Here is a 20,578-nt window from a genome sequence, read left to right as displayed (position 1 = left end):
GTGGAGTAATCCTATCAAAATTTGAGGTAAAGTGGGTGTGGATTGAATCCAGCATAATGTCATGAGCATGGGCATGAAAGATATCAGTTTAGGTTGACAGTTTGGCAGCTGTGCATTAAATTTCAGAATTATTTCATTTACATATGTACTTATTTGATTTACTCTCACATTCTTTCCATGTGGTCACTGTGATTTGGCCACTTAATAGAGCAGATGTGCCAAGTTAAGCTCTAAAAAGGTCGATTTGTGATTTCATTTCCTTTTTCCTGTTCTGTCTTATCGTTTGATGGCCCTTTGTCCCTTACGTGCGTCTGTGACTTCATGTCCATCCCATTGTTAATGTTGCAGTGGAAGGCAGTACCTTAAGAAAAAGAAAGCAAGAAGGAAGTTAAAATAAATGTTAATATATTTTTATATAGCTTTTTGCATGTTACATATGATTTCCTTAGTATCTTAAATGACCATGTTTTTCTAGATTAGACTGACATTTTTGATTATTATAAAGGAATAGGAGAGTTGGTTCTTGTTTCAGAATGTGCTCTCTATTAATCTTTGACTAAATATCTTCTACTAGTTTGATACCTTTAAATGTTTTTATTTGCCACCTAGCTTACATGAAGTTTTGTATGTATTTACATGAAAGTTTTATCAGTAAACTTCAATGCACCTTCATATCAATGATTTAATGTTGTGGATTTTTAATATTAAATAGAATAAGAAAAATCTGTAGTCAGTGATATCAGAAGCTTTTCCCAAAGCAATTTGATGCTGAAATAATTTTCTTTAATTTTCAGTTGATCTTTTAAGTCTACTCTGGATCTTGACACTTATTCCATATAAAAGTGGAATTAGCTGCACTTACCTACTAAAGGTTTTGTTTGTGCCAAGAGTTTCTGTAACCTTTCCCTGCTGTTCCTCCAAAATAGGAAAAAAATCTTTCTGTTTAATTCACAGCACCTGGGACAGAAACATTAAATCAAAAAGTGTAGCAAGCTTTAAAGCTAAGGGGCTTGCTGCTATTTCCCAGTGCTACCTAAGTGTAAGGACTAGATCTGAAGTCTGACTGTCAACCCATGTTGGGTGAATGTAACTTAAAAAATTCTGGAGAGGGAATCCTGTTTCTTAGGTATCTGGTGCAAACATTGTTCGTAGGGCTTAGTGAGCAATTTGGATTGCACTTGGGAAGCTTATTGTGTGCCCACACAAGCCAAGTACTTGATCATGTTCTCATCACATGTAGTTACTAATTAATGGTCAGTATTTTTGACATAGAAACAAGTTAAATACTATGAAAAAAAATGGTCTTACTGAAATCAATGGGAATTTTCCCATTGAGTTACTTTCCTTGACTCCACACCAAACCTGGCCTGTTAAGTGCTTTTAAACTAGAAGACGGTAGATTCAGACTAGATATAAGGAAGAAAGGTTTCACAGTGAGGCTGGTGAAACACTGGCCCAGGTTGCCCAGAGGTGGTAGATGCCCCATACCTGGCAACATTCAAGGTCAGGTTGGATGGGGCTTTGAGCAACCTGAACTAGTTGAAAATGTCCCTGCACATTGCAGGGCAGTGGGGGACCGGATGACCTTTAAAGGTCCCTTCCAACCTAAACTATTCTATGATTCTATGAATTCCCTTTTGCTGTTACTTTCCACAGCTGTTCATGGGAGTAACTGAGGGAGAAAGCAAATCCTTACTCTAAGTTTATAATCACAACATTTTAAAGTTTTTCCTTGTCATGTATTTGAAGAACTAACACTTCTTCTGTTAGTAATTCTGAGTTTTGAATAAATGACACTGAGCTGAGAGCAGCCAGAAATTTTTCGGAAAGCAATTTAAAAACCAGCAGCCCAAGATAGTTCCAGAATTAGTAAGAGAGAGACGGCAGAATGTTATTGAAGGACCTTAGAGGATCTCTCAAGAAATGAATGTTTATTAAAGAAAATACTGCCTAAAATAGTTGAAGGGAGACTTAAGGAATTATTTAAAAATTTTTTTTGTTGTTATTGGCTTAGGTGTTCCTTACTAAAATTGCATGGGGACATATAGCTTTTTTAATGAATATGATAAGTTTTAATATACAGAGAGGTTTTTATCTCAGATTGTCTAGCTCTGCTGATTGTCCTAATGCATACAATTGAATTTGATACTTTCTGTTGTTTCACTAGTGAATCTAGATATAAACAACAGAAGTTTAAATCCCGTTAGCTTAATAAACTTCTTTTCATTAATGCAAGACTTGTATAACAGGGTGTCTATTTTTTTTAATGTTTGTATTGCACTGTAGTATATTTTTACCTTCCAGCTTGTTCCTCCCACTGAAGTGAGTGTGGAACACTCAGAGGCTTCACTGGTGAGGTTTCAGCCCTCCATATACAATCTAATGCTTGTGTTAACTATCTCAGAAATTGTGTAACAGAAATTTGTCTAAGATGGCAAAGTACTGTTTCTTTATTACTCTTGCGTTCGTGGGTGCCTTAATGTCATTTTCTGTTAAGTGCACTGAACTTGCTGCTAGTCTTTTGCTATCCCATTTAGCAGCCTTACCTCCAGCTTATTCTATAATTGCACTAAACCAGTGGTTCTCAAATTGTGCCCTGGGGATTGCTGGGGATTGACAGTGCACTTGCTGGTAATCCACAGAGAGCCCCTGAGCTACCGGGTACTGGCTTTCCTCCAGGTCCCCATCCAGGTTGTCTTCTGATCAGAACCAGTTGAGGGGAGGAGGCAGCCCATGCCCTCGGTGTCCGCAGGCAAAGGAGTATCTGTGCTGAGCTCCTCTTCCCCTGGTGAAAGTGTTTGAGAACCCTGGCATTGAACATTTGAGTTGCTTATGTTTAGACTATGTTGCTGTTCCTTAATCATGCATGTTGCCCCTCCATTTCTGTGCAGATTGCAGCCCTGCTCCGGAAGAATCTGGCCCAGGTATGTGCATTCATGGCTTCTGCTTCTTCTGAAAATTGCAGGGGTTTGTTCATAATTAACAACAGAACAAGTGCCTTGCTGTTAAGGTTGACCATTTTCAAATGGTAATGCTCTGCCATATCACATGACTTACCTAAGCATATTGAGAAGTTACTATTTTCCTAAATAATAGTACAAGGGGGCATCTGGTAACTTCTCATGTCCAGGTACAGAAGAGCACCTGTTCATGGTCTCTCTGGTTTCACCAGCTGATGTGTTTTAGCAAAACTGTTGTGTGTGAGAATGATTTGAGACCTGTTCTAAATGTCATTGGGAGTCTGTGGGAGTCTGACATTTCAGACATTTCAGACATGCCCTTTCATATGTGCTGTTGAGCTGGCCTTTCTGAAGGAGAACTTGAGGAGAACACAGAGTCGTCAACAAGGCTGATGGACAATCTCTGTGTTGTGGGTGCGCACCAGTGTTGGGCACTGCAAGTCTAATATTTCAGAATACAGAATTTAGGAAGCTTTCATCCCAGTGTTAGCCTTCTTCCCTCTCTCCTTGTACTTCCGCACACTGGTGGTGCGTTTACAAGGTCTGAACAATATGCCTCTGTAATACCTCTCTCTCCCGGCTAGATGGCTGTATTTTCTCCCATTTGAGAGTAGTTTAACCTGAGGTCAGTGAAGGTTCAGTCTTTGAACTGGTCCAGCATGGGTTCCTGGGTTTAGTGAAACCAATGGCAAATAAAGCCCCAGTGCAGGTATGATTTTCATCTTCATGAAGTGTATTAATGTTCTTTTTAGCTATCCACCCTGTTTCTTTCTATCACTGAGAAAGTGTTTTTTAATCAATAAAAGGCTCCACCAATTTTTAATTCTTGGAACATCCCTTTAGTTTTTGCAAAATATGAGTGTGGTGCATAAATGAATGCTATTTATTTATTTTTAAGATGGGAGTAATTAAAAGCAGTCCGGTTATCCCAACTGGGTACCCAGATATACCCAAAAACTGCATCTTAAACTTAAGTGGCTGAATCTGCAGCGTAGAATGCTTGCTTCCCTCTGAAGCCAGACATGATGTGACTGTGTGCTTAAGTGAGTTGCCAGTTATACTGTACTAAATCGATGGTAAGCAACTACCACTTTTTTAATAAATCTCTTTTTTAGAAATCATGAGTCCTTGCAACCTTGACCTAAACCGAGGGCACCTGCTGGTGCCCAGTACTTTGATTTATGGTTGCAAAGGGGTTTTGAATATGAAAAGACTAAAAATATCTTTTCAAGGCTCTGGAGGACAGTTATTCTAATAATATTTTTATTGCTCTGGAGAAGAAAGACTCTTAGAGGGGAAACAAGCAAAACCTTTTCCCACCTGTCATTACGTCCTTGATTTATACAGGCTTTGTGTATTAGGTTCTCTTAAAAAGACATTATTTTTTTATAAAATAGTCAGTAGTGTATAGTCACAGAAGTTGCACTATATGAACTCATAGGCCTTCCCAGCATCTCTTTCTTCCTCTGTCCCCCTCTCCCTTTCTCTCCCTTTCCCTCTTCCTCTCTTCCTCCCCAAAGTGTATGTTAAGGTATGACTTTGGTCAGCAGCAGCCATAAGAAAAATAGCAAAGACTTAGGGACCAAGTCTGGCCCTTATTTACCAGCCAGAATTCAGTTGTAGCTCTCTGAGAGGAGACTGCAGGATTTGTCTCTTGCTGTACAATATAAAGCACCTAAAGCAAATGACAGGCATCCTGACGGTTTGTACCATGCCAGTTTTTAGACAGAATAACTTCTAACATGAACTCAAAACCTCTGGTTAAAAAGCAGGATTTGTGTCCCAGACATACCAACAGCTAGTCATAAATCTCTAGCTGTTGTAAATCTGTAACAACTTGTTGCATCTCCGCTGTTTCAGGCTCTATGCCAAATCATCCTACTTATGGATTCTACATTAGAATTGGTGCCTCATGGTGTTTGAAGGTGCCATTGACTGATTTGATAGGAAATATACTTTCAGTAGTAAAGTTCTGTTCAGAAAATTAATGAGGGGAAAACAGGAGAGGAAAATCCAGGTGAAAGTTGAATACTTAGAGTCCTTCCACATTTATTTAAACGCTGCTGATGAAATGTTCCAACCTGATTTGAGCCTGAGAGTGCAATTCCTTTTATTCCTGTTTACTGTTAATAGCAACTACTATTGACTAAAAAATTGAAAGAACACAGGTGACACCTCTGTGAAGCAGGTAGCAAAAAGCATTTAGAATTTTGCAAAGTGACAAGGGTTTGTTTTCTCATGGCCGAAATTTTAAACCAAGAGAATACACAGCACAAAGGATTTTTGCTTATTACCCTGGATGAGCCACTGCCTTGCATGTGAGTGTTGGAAGAAAAATAACATCTTACAATTGCTGTATCTTCAGGCAGGCTGGTATACCACCAGTGCACTTTGTAATTACCACACATAAAGATATCTTTCAAATGAAGTGCTGCAAGACACGCTACAATTTTAAATCTTCGCTGAAGTAATAACTATACACATGTATGTATATCCAGGCAATGAGATTATGATGATGATGTGCTGGAAGATCTTTTCAGTTCTTTTTGTCATTCTCATTTGTTTATAGAAAAACTCTTAAATGCAATAAGAGAAACACTGTTAGTATCATCTGTGTTTTGCTTTTTAAGCATTCACCGGGCCATGTTATGGTGTCTGATTTATTTTGAGAGAAAAATACTTAATAGAATATAAAAGACAAGCTGTAATTCCTTGCCTGTTCTTTTGATGTTTCCTGCCTTTGTTTATGGCAACGGAACAGAGCCAAACAACTTCCCCTTTGTGTAGTTTATTGGGTTATCTATCTACCGCATAGAACAAAAGCAAAAAGGATAGTTCTGTTAATCTTGTCAGTTATGTTTCTGTTAGCAGGCTTCCAAAGTTCCCCTCTTTGGCTGGTTATCAAAGAAAAGTTTATTGTTACTAGCTCTTAGTCCTGCCTTTGAGTCAAAATCCCAAACAACTTCCTTTCAGGGGCTTGAAGTACCCCATTCATGCAGGTTCTGATCTGTACGTAGCCTTGTTCCTACAACCAGCTGGGCTGGGGGTTGTGTGTCTTCTGTTTGTGAGCTCCGGTGCTTTTTAAAAATAAAACACATTGTCCTTCCCTTTAAAAAGAGAAATTTTCTTCTGTTTCAACCTTACATTAAGGAGGGCAAAACCAAAGCATTGTTCTATGTTCTTTCTATATTGCAGAGAGAATGGATTTTGGTATAACATCTGAATAATTTTTCATACAGTCATGGAAATTTTTTTTTTAAATTGGTGGTTGATTAAGACAAAAGATGAAAGAAAGAAAGAAAAGAAACTGAGCTTGTGAGGCATTTTAAGGCAGAGCAATCTCTTAGGGAGAAGGAAGGCACAATGTTTGGGGTACTAAAATAGGACTTTGGCAACCCCGTTTCATTTCTGTGCTTCCTGCGTAGGACCTTGAACAGAGTCTCTCTGGGGCCTATCTCGCGTGTTTCAGTGGAAGTCAAGCTCTGAACTACTTCCAAGGATCTGGCTAACTCCCATCTAAATCACTATACTTAGTGTTTCTCGCTAGCTAGCTCTAAGCCTTCAAAGCCATTCAGGAGACAGAAGATGCTTAAAAGAGTACCTACATGAAGTTTTCACCTCTCTGCCTTATTATTCCCATGCTGCAAATGGAAGATAAGCATCATCTTACCCCACTGAGGTGCAACAAGGATCAATAAGATGATGAGGCAGTTGAATGATACACCTATGAGTCCACAAGAGATTCAAAGGCAAGATATTTGTGAGAAATCTCTTTGGGAGAAATCTCATCGACAGAAATGGCTAAGCAAATGTTCACTATTTCAGTTATACGATGGACTCCATACTGTCTGTCCATGTATGCGCTGTGAAAGGGTATGTTTGAACATGCACATGCAGTGATATACACTTGCGTATATAGTTATTCATCTTGCTGTTATACTTTCCATATCAGCTATTGTATAGCCTGTTCTGTGGGCACAAATCTGGGAGCTAGTATGTGGTCGGGAAAGTCATAACAGCCTTACAGAGTAAAATTCTCCATATTTTCCTCATGCAATAACCACTCTGTAAGATTACTTAATTAATAACAAGCGGGGAGTAACCAGCCAGGCAAAATAAAACAAGCCCTAAATGTGAATTATCAACAACTTTGACTTGCAACAGGAAGTTTCTTCTTAATGAATGTTCGTTTTTTTCAAATAAGGTACTTACAGTGCTGCTAATTTTTTTCTTTTAACCAGGTGAATGGAGCGAAGCTCTTTATCCCTTGCTGACAACACTCACAGACTGCGTAGCCATGATGAGTGACAAGGCAAAGAAAGCCATGGTCTTTTTATTAATGCAGGACAGTGCCCCGACAATAGGGCTCTGCCTGAGCCTTCAGTATCGCAGGGATGTTGTCTTCTGCCAAACTGTAAGCAAGCAAATATGTATGATTTGATTGCCCTTCGACATGCGGTGGGGTTTATATGAAATATGTCTGTTTTCAGAATTTTTCAGATCTCTTCTACTCTTAGGTTTAACACTGTGATCTCCTCTCACTGGCTGTGCTATCCTGTCCTTACTGGTCACTTACGTGCATTTGACAATATATAACTTAAGTGTCCCCTTGGATATACATACACTATTTAAAAAAAAATAATTCCAGAACTAGTGAAAATATACTGCTGTCTACAGAAACAACCTTTGCTTTACAATGCCACCAAACTGAAACTAGAAGAAAGATGTGAAAGAAGGGAAAAAGAAGCCCCTGAGCAGAAAATGCACTCCCTCGGTTGCCTTTTATTGTTTTCTCCATCGAGCAAACCAACAGGACCTGTGGTACCTGGGGAGGGAAGTCCAGCTACAGCGAGAGAAATAAGTTCTGTTGTTTTTTTCCCTGCAAGTTCTGTTTCTGGGCCTGCTGGGGTCTCTTGTGTCAGTCACTGACTTGCAGGTGTCTGCACCAAAAATCTTCCACATTTCTTCTGCCCACTACACTTCTGTAGTGTGTCTACCTCCCCATGAAATCAGTATCTTCTTCATTTATTTCAAACAGTTTATCTCTTGGACATTGTTTGGTAGGGCTGTTGTCCCAAAATATAATATTTCGTAGAGATAAATTTAGGGATTTTTTCCATACAAAACTCACTTCATATTGCAGATAATTTTTAAACTCAATGCTTTGAATATATTTACCCATCATAAACAGAACTTTATTCCCTTCTGTTTAATTCTGTAACAAAGTCACGCACTTGTGTGCATAGCATATGGCAATCACCTGGGAAATTCCTTTGTTGACAGAGTGAATTAAGACTAGTACTAATCTTAGATCTTAGGACTAGGTCTTTAGGACCTTGTCCTGAATATGTCGTAACACTAGAGTTTGAATCTTTGCATAATGCAAACATACTGCATTTTTAAGCCATCTTAAAATGTCATTTTAAAGAAATATATCATTTATTCACACTATCAAAATTCATGGCCTGGAACTGGCTGTGTTGCTTTTCCATGTGTAACTAAAACAATTCTCCAAGGAGACTCTCTTGTAGTTCTGCAAGGAAAAGAATTCAAGGGAAAAGAGCATCAGTCCGACAGATTACGTGTCTGCACCTCTTACGTGTGATATTGTTTCTGTTTGGGGCTGAAGAGCCTTTTTTGTTTTAAATCATTTCATTTTTGTCTGTTTTCTCTCCCATAGCTGACAGCTCTCATTTGTGGTTTCATTATCAAGCTGAGGAATTGCCTGCACGATGATGGATTTCTAAGACAACTCTACACCATTGGCTTGCTGGCGCAGTTTGAGAGCCTGCTAAGCACTTATGGTAAAGGCTCAGGGCAAGTGGGTTGTATTAGCTGTTGCTGAGTCAGCAAATTCTGCTTTAAATTGGCTGCTGCAGAACATGAATGTTTGGGACAATCTGCAGCTCAGCTACAAGATCATTTTGGAAACTGAGATGCAAAACCAGATTATATCTGGAGTACTTAATTAGCTAATAACTATGAATTTCTTCACATTTAATTGTATTACTTCTAAAAGATAAAGTGTATTTGCCTTGTAATGCAATGTCAAAGGTTTAAAAAATATATCATATTGATTGTTTTTTTCAGAAAAGAAATGGATTAAAATTCTGGTAAGCTGGGAGAAACTGTGCTCAAAATATGCTTTTTTAATTTTCTTGACCTCTTGTAATCCTACAGTACAAGGTGAGCAAATCTGGAATACCTTGTAACTTTTCCAACACACAGGATATCATGGCTGTGACAATGCTGAGAAGTACTTACTAGCATCGTCTAATTGGAAACACAGCATATAATCTACTTGAAAAAGAGTAGTCTGGACAGTGCTAGATAATTGGTGTTTTCTAAACTTGCTGAACTCATAAAGTCAGTCATGACATTGTCTGCAGTCTGTAGGTGAAGGTGAAGCCTGGGCTCCAAAGCCTGTTCGTCCATAGAACTTCTTGATGAGAGGAGTGACCTACGGTCATCATCAAATTGATAAGGGCAAGTTGTACGTAACAAGTAATGATTATGATTCAATTTTTCTTCCTTGATTTAGGTGAGGAGCTGGCAATGCTGGAGGACATGAGTTTGGGAATCATGGACTTGAGGAATGTAACCTTTAAAGTAACTCAGGCCACATCAAATACATCTACTGACATGCTGCCGGTCATCACTGGAAATCGGTAAAAAAAAAAAAAGGCGGGGGGAGAGGTGGGGTGGGACTGCGTATGGGAGAAGCAGTGATACTGCACTTGAGATGAATTATGTGCTTTTGCACTGTGCTGTTTTTCTCCTCAGAACTTCAAAGAAATGTTTTGAAGGGGACTTACTCATTTTTACTGAGGTTTCATTTTACAGGGAACTGAAGCTGAAAGGGGGTATATGGAAATGCTCAAACCATGGCAGTATTGCATTATGAATAAATATCACCTTGACCTAGCCTTCCACAGTCATAAGCCAGAAGTATTCAGTCTTTCCTTAAGCACTTGTACTGTTTTTAAATTTCAGACTGACTTTTGAGGCTGATCTCATTGTCTGAAATTCACTGCCACTGATCAGTTGGTCAGTGCTTTACCGTAGGTCACTGACTAAAAGGCTGCCGTTAGCATAAGGGGACATGGAACGTGTGTCAGGCAGTTGATGGGCTACTGCCGAGGTGAGGCCTATTTAGGATCAATTTTCAAACTGTCAGACTGCTGCTCATTTTGGCCACTTGTCTAAAAGAGACATTTTCAAGTTTGAGCTTAAAAGCAATTTTTGTTTCGAAAGTCTGAAGCAAAAAATGTTCACATCCTCATGTAAAGTGGAGTGGGAGTGATCTGTTATAGCTTTGTTATGATGGGAAGCATTTGCAAGAGAGTGACACTTCAATTTGAATACTCAGCCTGCTTATCAGCTGGTCTTGCACTGGTTTCTGGCATGAGGCTGATGGGCCCCTGCAATTAGAGTTCTGGCCCAGAGAGAGCCAGTTCACAGATGGGGATGATGCTGTGGAATGACAGAGGCCTCACAGAAGTCAATGTTTTAATGTTTCTGTATTTCAGAGTCTTTAGAATCTTTTAGTTTCAAATCTGATTTCTGGAGGAAATAAGGCTTATTTGACTACAGTATGCTGTACTAAGCTCCACTGGAGCTTTGCCCAGCTTTGTCCACAGAATTCTAACGATAAAAACATTTAGAGGAAGTTTGTTACCTTAAGGTTCACATGCAATGAGCAGTTTCTTGGCTGAATGAGGTCTGCAGTACAATCACGTATGTTACGGAAATTGCTGAGACCTGTGGAAATAGCTGACAGCTAACAGAAAATTCCTTTCGAAGAAAATCTTTAGCTTAAACTTCCCATTAGCTATAGGGCACTAACCAGTCTTCATTACTTTCAGGCCTGATAGTGTTGCTTATTATTTTGCTGTCTAGTTTTTACTCAAGATTAAGAGAAGAAAGAAATCATGCATATTTGTGTTGGAGCAAACTATTGGAAGCTTTACATTCAGAGGTGAAAACAGCCTTTTGCTTTCAGACATCGCATAGGATTTGTGTGTCCATCCAACGTAAATGTGGGACAGATCAATTTTGATTACCTTACTATATATTCTCAGAGCTCTTTTGCTATACTTGAGAGTATATGCTGTACTTGGGAGTTCTGCACTGTAAGACTTGGATACAACACTAAGGTATTGCTGCCAATAGGTTAACACACAGCACGCAAACCACAGTAACTTGTGTCTTGGCAGTTCCAGCATAGAGTAATATGACGTACCTTAGTCTGTACTGATGTTACAGGATAAGTTGCATTACCTCATATTTGCCATGAGATAAAGCATACACAGTGTGCTTTGCTGTAGCCCATCTGACCCAAGGTAACCTGTTGTGCTGCAGGAACAGCTTGTAGGTCTGAGTCATAAGTTTCTGTATCAGTGCTTTTGTTAGCTCCCCCTTCAATTTATGCTTGGGTCACTACTATCATTGCCTCTATCCTTCTGCTCAGAAATGTCAGTACTACTTACTGTATCAAAAAATGGATCATTTTATGCATGTGCATCATCACTTTAAAATCAAATATACTTTACTCTTGATGAAATGGGGACATGCCCAAATTTGGCTTTTTCTACCCAAGTTGCACAAGAGCTGCAGTATTGATGAGCAGAGCAAAATCAGCTTTTGTCAGGAAATTGATAGATCTGATGGAAATGTCCATCAAGATGTAATATCAATATTACAGGTTGCTGCAGGTTTGAACTAGAATAGCTTTTCTAATTAGGAGCAAGCTGTGACAGTTCCTTAAAGTCCTCAGTTTTGACAGATACTTATTTTTTAATAGTCGTATTATGTTCTGGTTGTTATCCCTCTTTACATTCTCGGAATGTAGCTTTTTGATCTTTATGTCTAATCACTGTTTATTTATTTATTTGCAGCGATGGATTTAATGTGAGAATCCCTTTGCCAAGCGCCTTGTTTGATTTGTTGCCACGAGAGATTCAAAGTGGCATGTTACTGAGGGTTCAGCCTGTTCTTTTCAATGTGGGAATCAATGAGCAGCAAACCCTAGCAGAGAAGTACGTATTCAGTCATTCAAGCTCAACCTTAGTGGCAGTTCAGCAATCTCCTGTTCTGATAGAAGTATATCTCTCCGGAGTTGCACTGTTGCATTACTAACAGTGATTCAGTTTCTCCAATACACGACCAAGGGAATAGTAAATGAAGCTGTCAAACACAAAGCAAAGAAAAGGAGGTCCTTCTTTATATGGTACATAGCTGTGGAGCTCCTTACTTCATGGGTTTGAGTCTAGTGCAGGTTTATGTGGTTTAGAAGAGGAAATCAATCGTGCTATTTGACACAGAGGTGCTGCTTGTGACTTGAGACCTCTGTGTCTGGATATAATATATCTGGATATATAAATATAATAATAAATATAAAATAAAAAATAATAAATAACTGGAGACTGAGTATGACTGTGTATTTGCCCTCTTGGTTTTGCACTCCCCTGGACTCCCTCTTCTGGACGCTGTCAAAAAACAGGATAATGGACTAGATGGACCTTTGTTTTAACAAACCATTGCAGTGCTTATGTAATGCAACGCTGTTCTTGTAAAGCTGAAAAACATAATTATGTAATTATATTTGCTAGGGAAACTGTTCAGCTTTGGAAGAGCCACCAGAGCTTCCCTCTGTTATGGCCATATCCTGTAAAGGATATGTTGACAGAGCACTGCTCTAATGGAGGGCTCCAGTGAAATTAGGTACATGCATGTTGTGACAGCAGCCTTGGTACCAGGGTGGAGTGTGCAATATGATGGTGGACAACTAGAAAAAGTCTAACAAAGGCATTCCAGCAGTTACTGTTGTCCTCTGCTGCCTGTAAAGGGAGCCCAAGGTGACTAGCATAGTTACAGATGTCAACACTGTGTGCATACGTATGTATGTAGATATAGTTAGATGAGCTGAATCATGGCATTGTTGACAATATTTATTACATTCATGGTTTATTACTCCTAGATCCGTATTTCTCATTTACATATCTATAATCAAAGTTCTCAATCCTATCTACTGATGTTATGCTTATTATTAGCTTATGAACTTAAGCTAGTAAATCTATTATTAGAAATTTGAATTTTGGCAAAATTATTTACCAGATGGATATTTAATATTGAAAGAGAGACACAAAAGCCAAAGAATTTTAAGTACTATTTTCTACAAGATTTTTCTTTCATCTTTCCTCTTTTCCCCTCACGCTCATATATTTTCTTTTTCTGTAATGAATCACTACAACATTCCCTGTTACACTTTACTCTGCATTTGAATGGTTAGGAATTTCATGGGATGAATCTTTAAACTGTTTTCTGGTAGTCATATTGCCAAGTGCCAGTTGTTTCAAAGAAGAGGAGAAACCTTTTACCTTGGGCTTAACTGTTCCTTCCTTCACCTTTTAAAGGTTTGGAGACACCTCACTGCAAGAAGTAATTAACATGGAAAGCTTAGTGCGGTTGAATTCGTATTTTGAGCAGTTCAAGGAAGTTTTGCCTGATGATTGTAAGTATTTGGTAATCAATGGCAAATTTGGTTGAACAGCACAATTCAGGATGATTTTTTTAATTTGTTTGCTTCATGTTAGTTGTTTAAATGTTGATGATATGCCAGCATTAGTAACCTCCAAGAAATGATGCAACTCTATTTTAATACATTAGTACTAAGTAGAGCAGATTCAAGAGGTTTAAAGGTCAGTCCGTGTCTTTAGAAATACTTGGGGAGGTGGTCTGTGCCTGCTTTTTGCTTACAGGTATTACATTCTTTCTAGGTGTAGAGTTCAAGCAGAGCAGACCAGGGTAGACACAATATTGCTAACATACTATTCACTGTGGGAAGAGATATGGTCCAAAAATAAAACCTCATCTATCACCCATGTGGGATTTTTTTTGTCACATAGCCATTTTTTAACAGCTCATACTGTGTTATTTATCCATTCACAGCCTTAGTTGCTGTTCTTTCTAGTTACCTCTTAAAAAAAAAAAAGATGACCTATTTAATACTTGTCATTGATTGGTTTTGGGTGTCTTCCTATAGGTGTAAGAGATGATGTGTAACACTTTGAACATGTAAGACAAGTATTGAAAGCACTCTGAAATATTGAAAAATTTCAACTGATTCATTTCCACTTAGTGAAATACTAATAAACAGATCATAGGATTGAGATGTCCTACCAGAATGTGTTTCTTGTAACTGAAAACTGGCCAACTTGCAAATTTAAAATTGAAAATGTGAGCAGAATATAAAACTATCTCTTCAGGGTTTCTGTGGAGACATGCATGATACCCTGTCACCTCTGAGGAGCGATAATACAGGCAGTACATGTTTATATGCAGTTCTGAGGAGTGTGTGATGTCAAGTACATGTGTGACACACAAACCAAGATACTGTACCAGTCTTCCTCCCTTTGTTCACTCTGTTACTATATTGCTATCAGATTCTGAGCCCCTGTAGTTTTAAATAACCTGAATGTGTATTTCCAGTTGAGTTTAATTAAAACCTGAATTTGTTTTGTTGGTGGTACTAAGTAATTAAGAGTTGCATTAATTATTGCAAGCTTTGATAGTTTCAAGAAAACATGATTGTGTTTGCAACAGGCATATAGGAACATTTTGCATGTAACTTATCTTTGTAAAAGTATTGAATAGAGATAAACAAGTAGAATTGGTATTGTTTGTTTTATAGGTCTACCTCGATCTCGTAGTCAGACGTGCCTGCCTGAACTGTTAAGATTTCTGGGACAAAATGTACATGCAAGGAAAAATAAGAATGTTGATATCCTTTGGCAAGCTGCTGAGGTATTTATTAATCTAAGCATCTCTGCATAGTTCAGTTGATTTTCTGCATGCATATGTATTTTCCCCTTTTTTATTACCGCTATGTTCAAATTTCTTCATTTGTTTGCATGTAGCTTGGAAATGCTGCCAGGTTAAATCTCCACTAGAATGAGACATGGTGAGATAAAATGTATTTTCCACATCAGTATTTTCCCTGCAACTCATGAAATGAAATTTTCATTTAATCACTCTCGGCGATGACTGCTTTTGACATCAAAGTCCTACACAGCGTTTGTGTCTCTCTAAGGAGATGTAGTACAGATGTGTTCTCTTACAGAAGGTTGTGCATGAAGAAGGAATGATGAATTGTATATCCCGTTTCTAGATATGCCGCAGACTAAATGGTGTTCGATTTACAAGCTGTAAAAGTGCCAAGGATAGGACTGCCATGTCAGTCACCCTAGAGCAGTGTTTGATCCTACAGCATGAACATGGAATGGCTCCACAGGTCTTCACCCAGGCTCTGGAGTGTATGAGGAGGTAAGAGTTTGACTGTGTCACTTACTCCTAAATGAGGAACCATGCAAACTGCAGAGGAGCAGTGGTCTCTGTTTCTATCAAAAGGGAAAAAAAAAAAGTATAATAAAGCCAGAAAACTGCAAAACTGGCTGCTAGAATTCATCCCTCCCTTGCATGTATTAGTGAGTTGCATATGCTAAAGCTGGTTGTTACTGGATTTGGATCAGAGGAGCATTAGTTTTCAGTAGTGAATCGGGAGTTTTCAGAGGAGCATATAAAAATGTGTTTTCAATGAATGCTGAGCTTACAGAACAGAAAACTGGTGCTGCTTTGAAAGTTGTTTAATGATGAGGTTACCTTAATTGTCATAGCACTGGGTTTCTTAGTTCTAGATCAGGAAGATTTCTCAGGGGTGACGTGTCTTTTGTTCTTCGAAACACAGACACCTGCAGTTTGCACTGGTTTGCCACGTGTATTATTTAGCACCGAAACACTGCTCACTGGGTGAAATGTCAGTATGAGTGTTTCACAGTACAGCAACCAAATTTCATCACAACGTGTCAGTGTGCTGTTGTCGTATCAATATAATGATGTTCTGTATTCTGAAGCAGCAGAGATGTTTGCAGAATTAAATACTGTACTAAAAAAACCCCACAAACCTGTTTACTGTTGTTCAATGCCTTGTTTCAAGCACTGCTGGAAAACTCCGTAACTCACATACCAAAAGAAAGGATAAGAAATCTAGCCTTAGTCTTTATCAATGTAGTTCAACAATGCTGTTCAGTCCTGTTTTTCAACATTCACTCGTACTGAATGTACTGTACTGTGTGTCTTTTCACCAAATTTTCTAGAGTGTTCAATTCTCTTATCCTTTCTGTATGTTTTTGCTGTTTGACCCTTTCTTACTCTTCAGTTACCTGGAAGGAAAATGTCTCATATAGTAACACTTGCAGCCTCTTACACTAATAATTTGGTTTTTATATTTACATCTAATTGATGTCACTGGACTTTTTTATTTTCACTTTTTTGCTGCACGTTTTGCTGCTTTGTTCCAGAGTTAGTATAGTACCTGAAAACTGCATTCAAAGACTAATTAAACCCTGGTATTAGAAACAAACCTTGGAACAGATTTGTGAGGGAGAAGTTATTAACTTAACATGGAGCTACGTGGCTCTCAAATATCTTTATTTAAATTATGCAACTTGTTGACTTAGACATCTGAAAGAAAAAAAGCTTTGTTGCACAGTTTCTTTAGTAAGAATAAAAACGGAACGAGTATAGTACTAGTATACTTTCTTTAAATTAGTTATGGAGTTAATGGTTTTTTTCATGCAGTCATGGACACAATAGAGACAGAGGTTAATAACATTGTTTTGGACCTTCAGACTATCAATTTAATGTAACACAGGATCAGATAAAATATTGACCCAAGAAACGCATTGCTTTCTGTTGGCCTACACAGGGGTATTGAAAGAGGGCCAATTAAATCAAAACCTCTGTCTCTTGTGTTCTAGCAACATCATGCCCCATCCCTGGAAGTGTTCAAGGCCAGGTTGGATGGGACTTTGAGCAACCTGGTCTAGTGGAAGGTGTCCGTGCCCATGGCAGGGGTGTTGGAACTAGATGATCTTTAAGGTCCCTTGCAACCCAAACCATTCTATGATTCTATGATATGATTAGAGACAGGTGAAAGACTTTCTCTTCTTCTGTTGAATCTTTGACTAAGAGAGATTGTGCAGAACAAATACTGACTAGTCCTGAAGGAATACTAAGATTAGACCATTCTTCAAGCCCATCACTCTTTCTTCCTCACATCTCATTGCTCTTTGGGGTAGGTGGTTGTGTTTTTGAAATTACTTGCCAATTCTGCTCAGCAACAATGGCACAGAATTAACAAAGCTTAATGAGAGAGATATAATTATGGAACAAATACTTAGGAGTCCAACTCCATCCAAACCCATTTCAGCCTGGACAGGATGACCTGACCTAGATGACACATAGGAAGTGAAAGGGTAGCAAATTATTTCCAGGGCATTTAGAAAACTTGTTTTTTCTTTTAACTTGGATCTTTTATTTGTGTAACTGTAGTGGAAAAGGAAGGCTTGGTTCAGTGTTGAAGACTTCTGAAGTTTCTGGGGGAATTGGAAGGACAGGGAAGAAGTACCATTAAATTGTGGGACTCAAAGTATTTCATCTCTTCGCTAATGGTAGCTTTCCAGAGAAGGAAAGCATCCTTGCTTACACTGTTCTTGAAAAATTAAGCAAGCACCTTCTTCTTCCATGTGATGTTGGTCTTCAAAGGTGTTAGTTCCCACTTACTCATCCTCAGGGACTTCCTATCCTTCCTAGTCTTGTGATAATTATGTACCCATGATAATTATGTTCAGTGAGCATGGACATCAGGGTGAGAACATTGAGTGCTTGTTGTAGATTGTTGTAGAAATTCAGAGATACAAGTTTGTGGCTTTCACCTTAGAAACAAATATTCTAATAGAATAAACTCACTTTTCTGTAAATAAGTTGCAGCTTTTCCAGTCCCAAATCACAGCCTACAAACAGGAAAATCTTGATGATATGTCTGGAAGTCCAAGCTACAGAGGAAATGACTAGCTGGCCAGTAAAGGCAGTTCAGGAGTCAAAGTCCAACTGGATCACGTAGCCTCCTCCATTCGCAGCAGTGCCAACACTCGCCGCTAGACCTGTGACTCCCTGCCCTCCCTCCCCTTACCAGATTGCTGTCCTGTCAGATACACCAGTGGAGCTGTTTGTGTGTAAATGCTCTAAACCAGTTTCAGTCAAAATCAGCCTGGGCAGCAAAATCCGTTACACTTTTAAGGTAGCCCAGCTCATTTTCATTAAACCAATTAGGAAGTTGCAACACAAGCAGTTCAGCCAAGATGGAAGAGCTGTCTCTGATAGGGGCTTTTGAAAAGCAGATTGAAATGAGGTGAGGGAAATAATCTTTTCTAGCTGCCATGGTATTGACTAAAAAGACTACATAATAAACCTCTGAGAGTCACTGCAATAAAACAGCCATGATGAAAAGCTTGGCTGGATTATTTCTTCACTGATTGACCTGCTTTAAGCATAAATTTGTGGTGGGCTGGCCTTGGCCACCTGCCAGATGCCCACCTAGCTGCTCTCTCACTCCCCCTCCTCAACAGGACAGGGGGAGAAAATATGATGAAAAAAATTATGGGTTGAGATAAAGACAGGGACATCCCTTGCCTGTTACTGTTACAGGCAAACCAGACTGAACTTAGAGAAAATTAATTCATTGACAATAGATTTGGATGGTGAGAAACAAAGACAAAAATTAAAACACCTTCCCTCCACAACCCCTTTTGTCCCAGGCCTAATCCTTCCTTCCCAGCTCCTCTACCTCCTCCCCACACTGAGCAGTGCACAGGGGATGGGGAATGGTGGTTTGCAGTCAGTCCATAACAACTCCTCTCTGCTGCTCCTTTCCTCCTTGCACTGTTCCCCCACTCCAACATGGGGCCTTCGCATGGGCTGCAGTCCTTCAGGATAAACCTGCTCCTGCAAGGGCTCTCCCTGGGCTCCAGTTCCCTTCAAGAAATACTCACCTGCTCCACCATGGGGTCCTCCACTGGCTACAGTGTGGATATCTGCTCCGCCATGGTCATCTCCACAGCTGCAGGGGAATCGCTGCCCCAGCACCTGGGGCACCTTCTCCCTTCCTTCCCTCACTTCGATGCTCACAGGGCTTTCTCACATCTTTTCCCATCACTCCTCACTGCCATGCAGTGTTTTGCCTTTTCTTACGCACACCTTCCCCAAGGCACCACCAGCCTGGCTGAGGGGCTCAGCCGTGCCTATGGTGGGTCCATTTGAGCCAGCTGGAACCAGCTGTGTCCAGCACAAGGCAGCCCTGGCCTCTCCTCACAGAGAAGATGCCCAAATGCAAGATGGATTAGCAGGGAATTTGCTTTGTCTCTTTACTCTGGTCCTCTTCTAGAGGTAGTCTGCTAATGAATGTTTTGATTTAAGACACTGTACAATTTGGTATATTTGGTGTTTCCAAAAGGTGACTTTTCACCCCTCAGGTGGAAGCATCTACATGGGCCAACAGTGACAAGGAAAGCACTTTCCAGCTCTTGCCTCCATTCCCACTGTATGTGTCTGTGCATATGTCTTTGTGTAAAATTGAGTAGCTTGATATCAGTTTTTATTGGTAGAGATGTGGCATGTGATGTTCATAACATCATCTTGTAATTTTGAGCCTTTCTTCCTTCTTTCCCTCTCCCATTGTTTTACTGCCTTATCTATATCCTAAGTCACTTTTCTTCCTCCAGACTATTCTGTTGAGCCTTTATCCACCACTTTCCAGTCAGCATTAGCTTTCCACTTACTCATTCTCCTGATCACACACACACATCCCTGCTCTTACGAAGATAATTGGGTTTTGTAGGCATCACAGATTTGATCTGCTCTTACCCAGGTTAGGCACCAGGAGTGAAAACATATTTTGATCACCGGTTTCAAGGTGTTAATCTGGATCACAAATACAGTTGGCTTAGTTCCCAGCCCACCTAATTCCATTTGACTTGGAAATATCGCCAGCATCTGAAGGCTATTTTTCTCTTTCACCACCTCCAGGGTATCTTTGATGTCTTCCAAGACATTGTCTGTTGGTTACCTAACCTTGCCACGCAACCAGCAAGGTTATGTATCACCCTTTATGGGTGGAGTGAGTGCACTTGTTCTAACAGGATCAGGCTCGCAGGTTGCATTTAGTTGTTGCTTTGTAAGCTAAAAATAAAGTTGAACTGCACAGGGTATAAGAGTGATCCAAAATGAAATGCCACACTACAAAGCCTCGGGTTAGCTGAAGAGGTGTTCTCCACCGCAGGCCTTTGGTGCTCCAAGCAACGGAGGAAGCAGGGGCATAATGAGGTGGGCTGTGCAGTGTGTCTTCCCTTCACATGCATATATTGAGGCACTTCAGAAACATGTGTTTCGGAAAGCATATTTGATACACACTTGAATTCATGTTGAAGCAGAAAAATAAGTGGGTGGGGTGGGTTTTTTTGTTTACCTATTGAGCAGGTAGTTAAGAGGTTAAATTATTTCACTGCAGCCTACATGGGAAGCTGTTTGAAAGGGTCAAATACTACAATGGTTATTCATGTTCAGCTTGCTTTTCAGAGCTCCACTTCTTTGCAGCATGCAGAAGCATGGCAGAGCAGCATGGGATATTATTGCTTGGTAATCTGAAAGAATGAACATGGAAAACCATTTCTGTTCAACCTACATGTGTTTATTTTCAGTAGACTACAGTACTTCTTTCTTAT

General features: G+C 39.5%; 1 protein-coding gene across 1 annotated transcript in view; it reads left to right on the top strand.

Moving 5' to 3' along the window:
• Positions 1-20,578, top strand: part of INPP4A (inositol polyphosphate-4-phosphatase, type I, 107kDa) — a 50,648-nt gene that overhangs the window by 25,284 nt on the left and 4,786 nt on the right. Inside the window, exons 17-24 of the mRNA XM_010293096.1 lie at positions 2,892-2,924; positions 7,202-7,374; positions 8,641-8,764; positions 9,502-9,628; positions 11,858-11,998; positions 13,376-13,473; positions 14,653-14,765; positions 15,130-15,284. Of these exons, the coding sequence (XP_010291398.1) occupies positions 2,892-2,924; positions 7,202-7,374; positions 8,641-8,764; positions 9,502-9,628; positions 11,858-11,998; positions 13,376-13,473; positions 14,653-14,765; positions 15,130-15,284 (964 nt within the window). The remainder of the gene's footprint in view (positions 1-2,891; positions 2,925-7,201; positions 7,375-8,640; positions 8,765-9,501; positions 9,629-11,857; positions 11,999-13,375; positions 13,474-14,652; positions 14,766-15,129; positions 15,285-20,578) is intronic.

This window comes from Phaethon lepturus, unplaced genomic scaffold (assembly GCF_000687285.1).
Source record: "Phaethon lepturus isolate BGI_N335 unplaced genomic scaffold, ASM68728v1 scaffold20028, whole genome shotgun sequence".
In the NCBI taxonomy this organism is placed as follows: Eukaryota; Metazoa; Chordata; class Aves; order Phaethontiformes; family Phaethontidae; genus Phaethon; species Phaethon lepturus.
The sequence above is the reverse complement of the archived record's forward strand: the minus strand, read 5'-3'. Positions and strand labels throughout refer to the sequence as shown.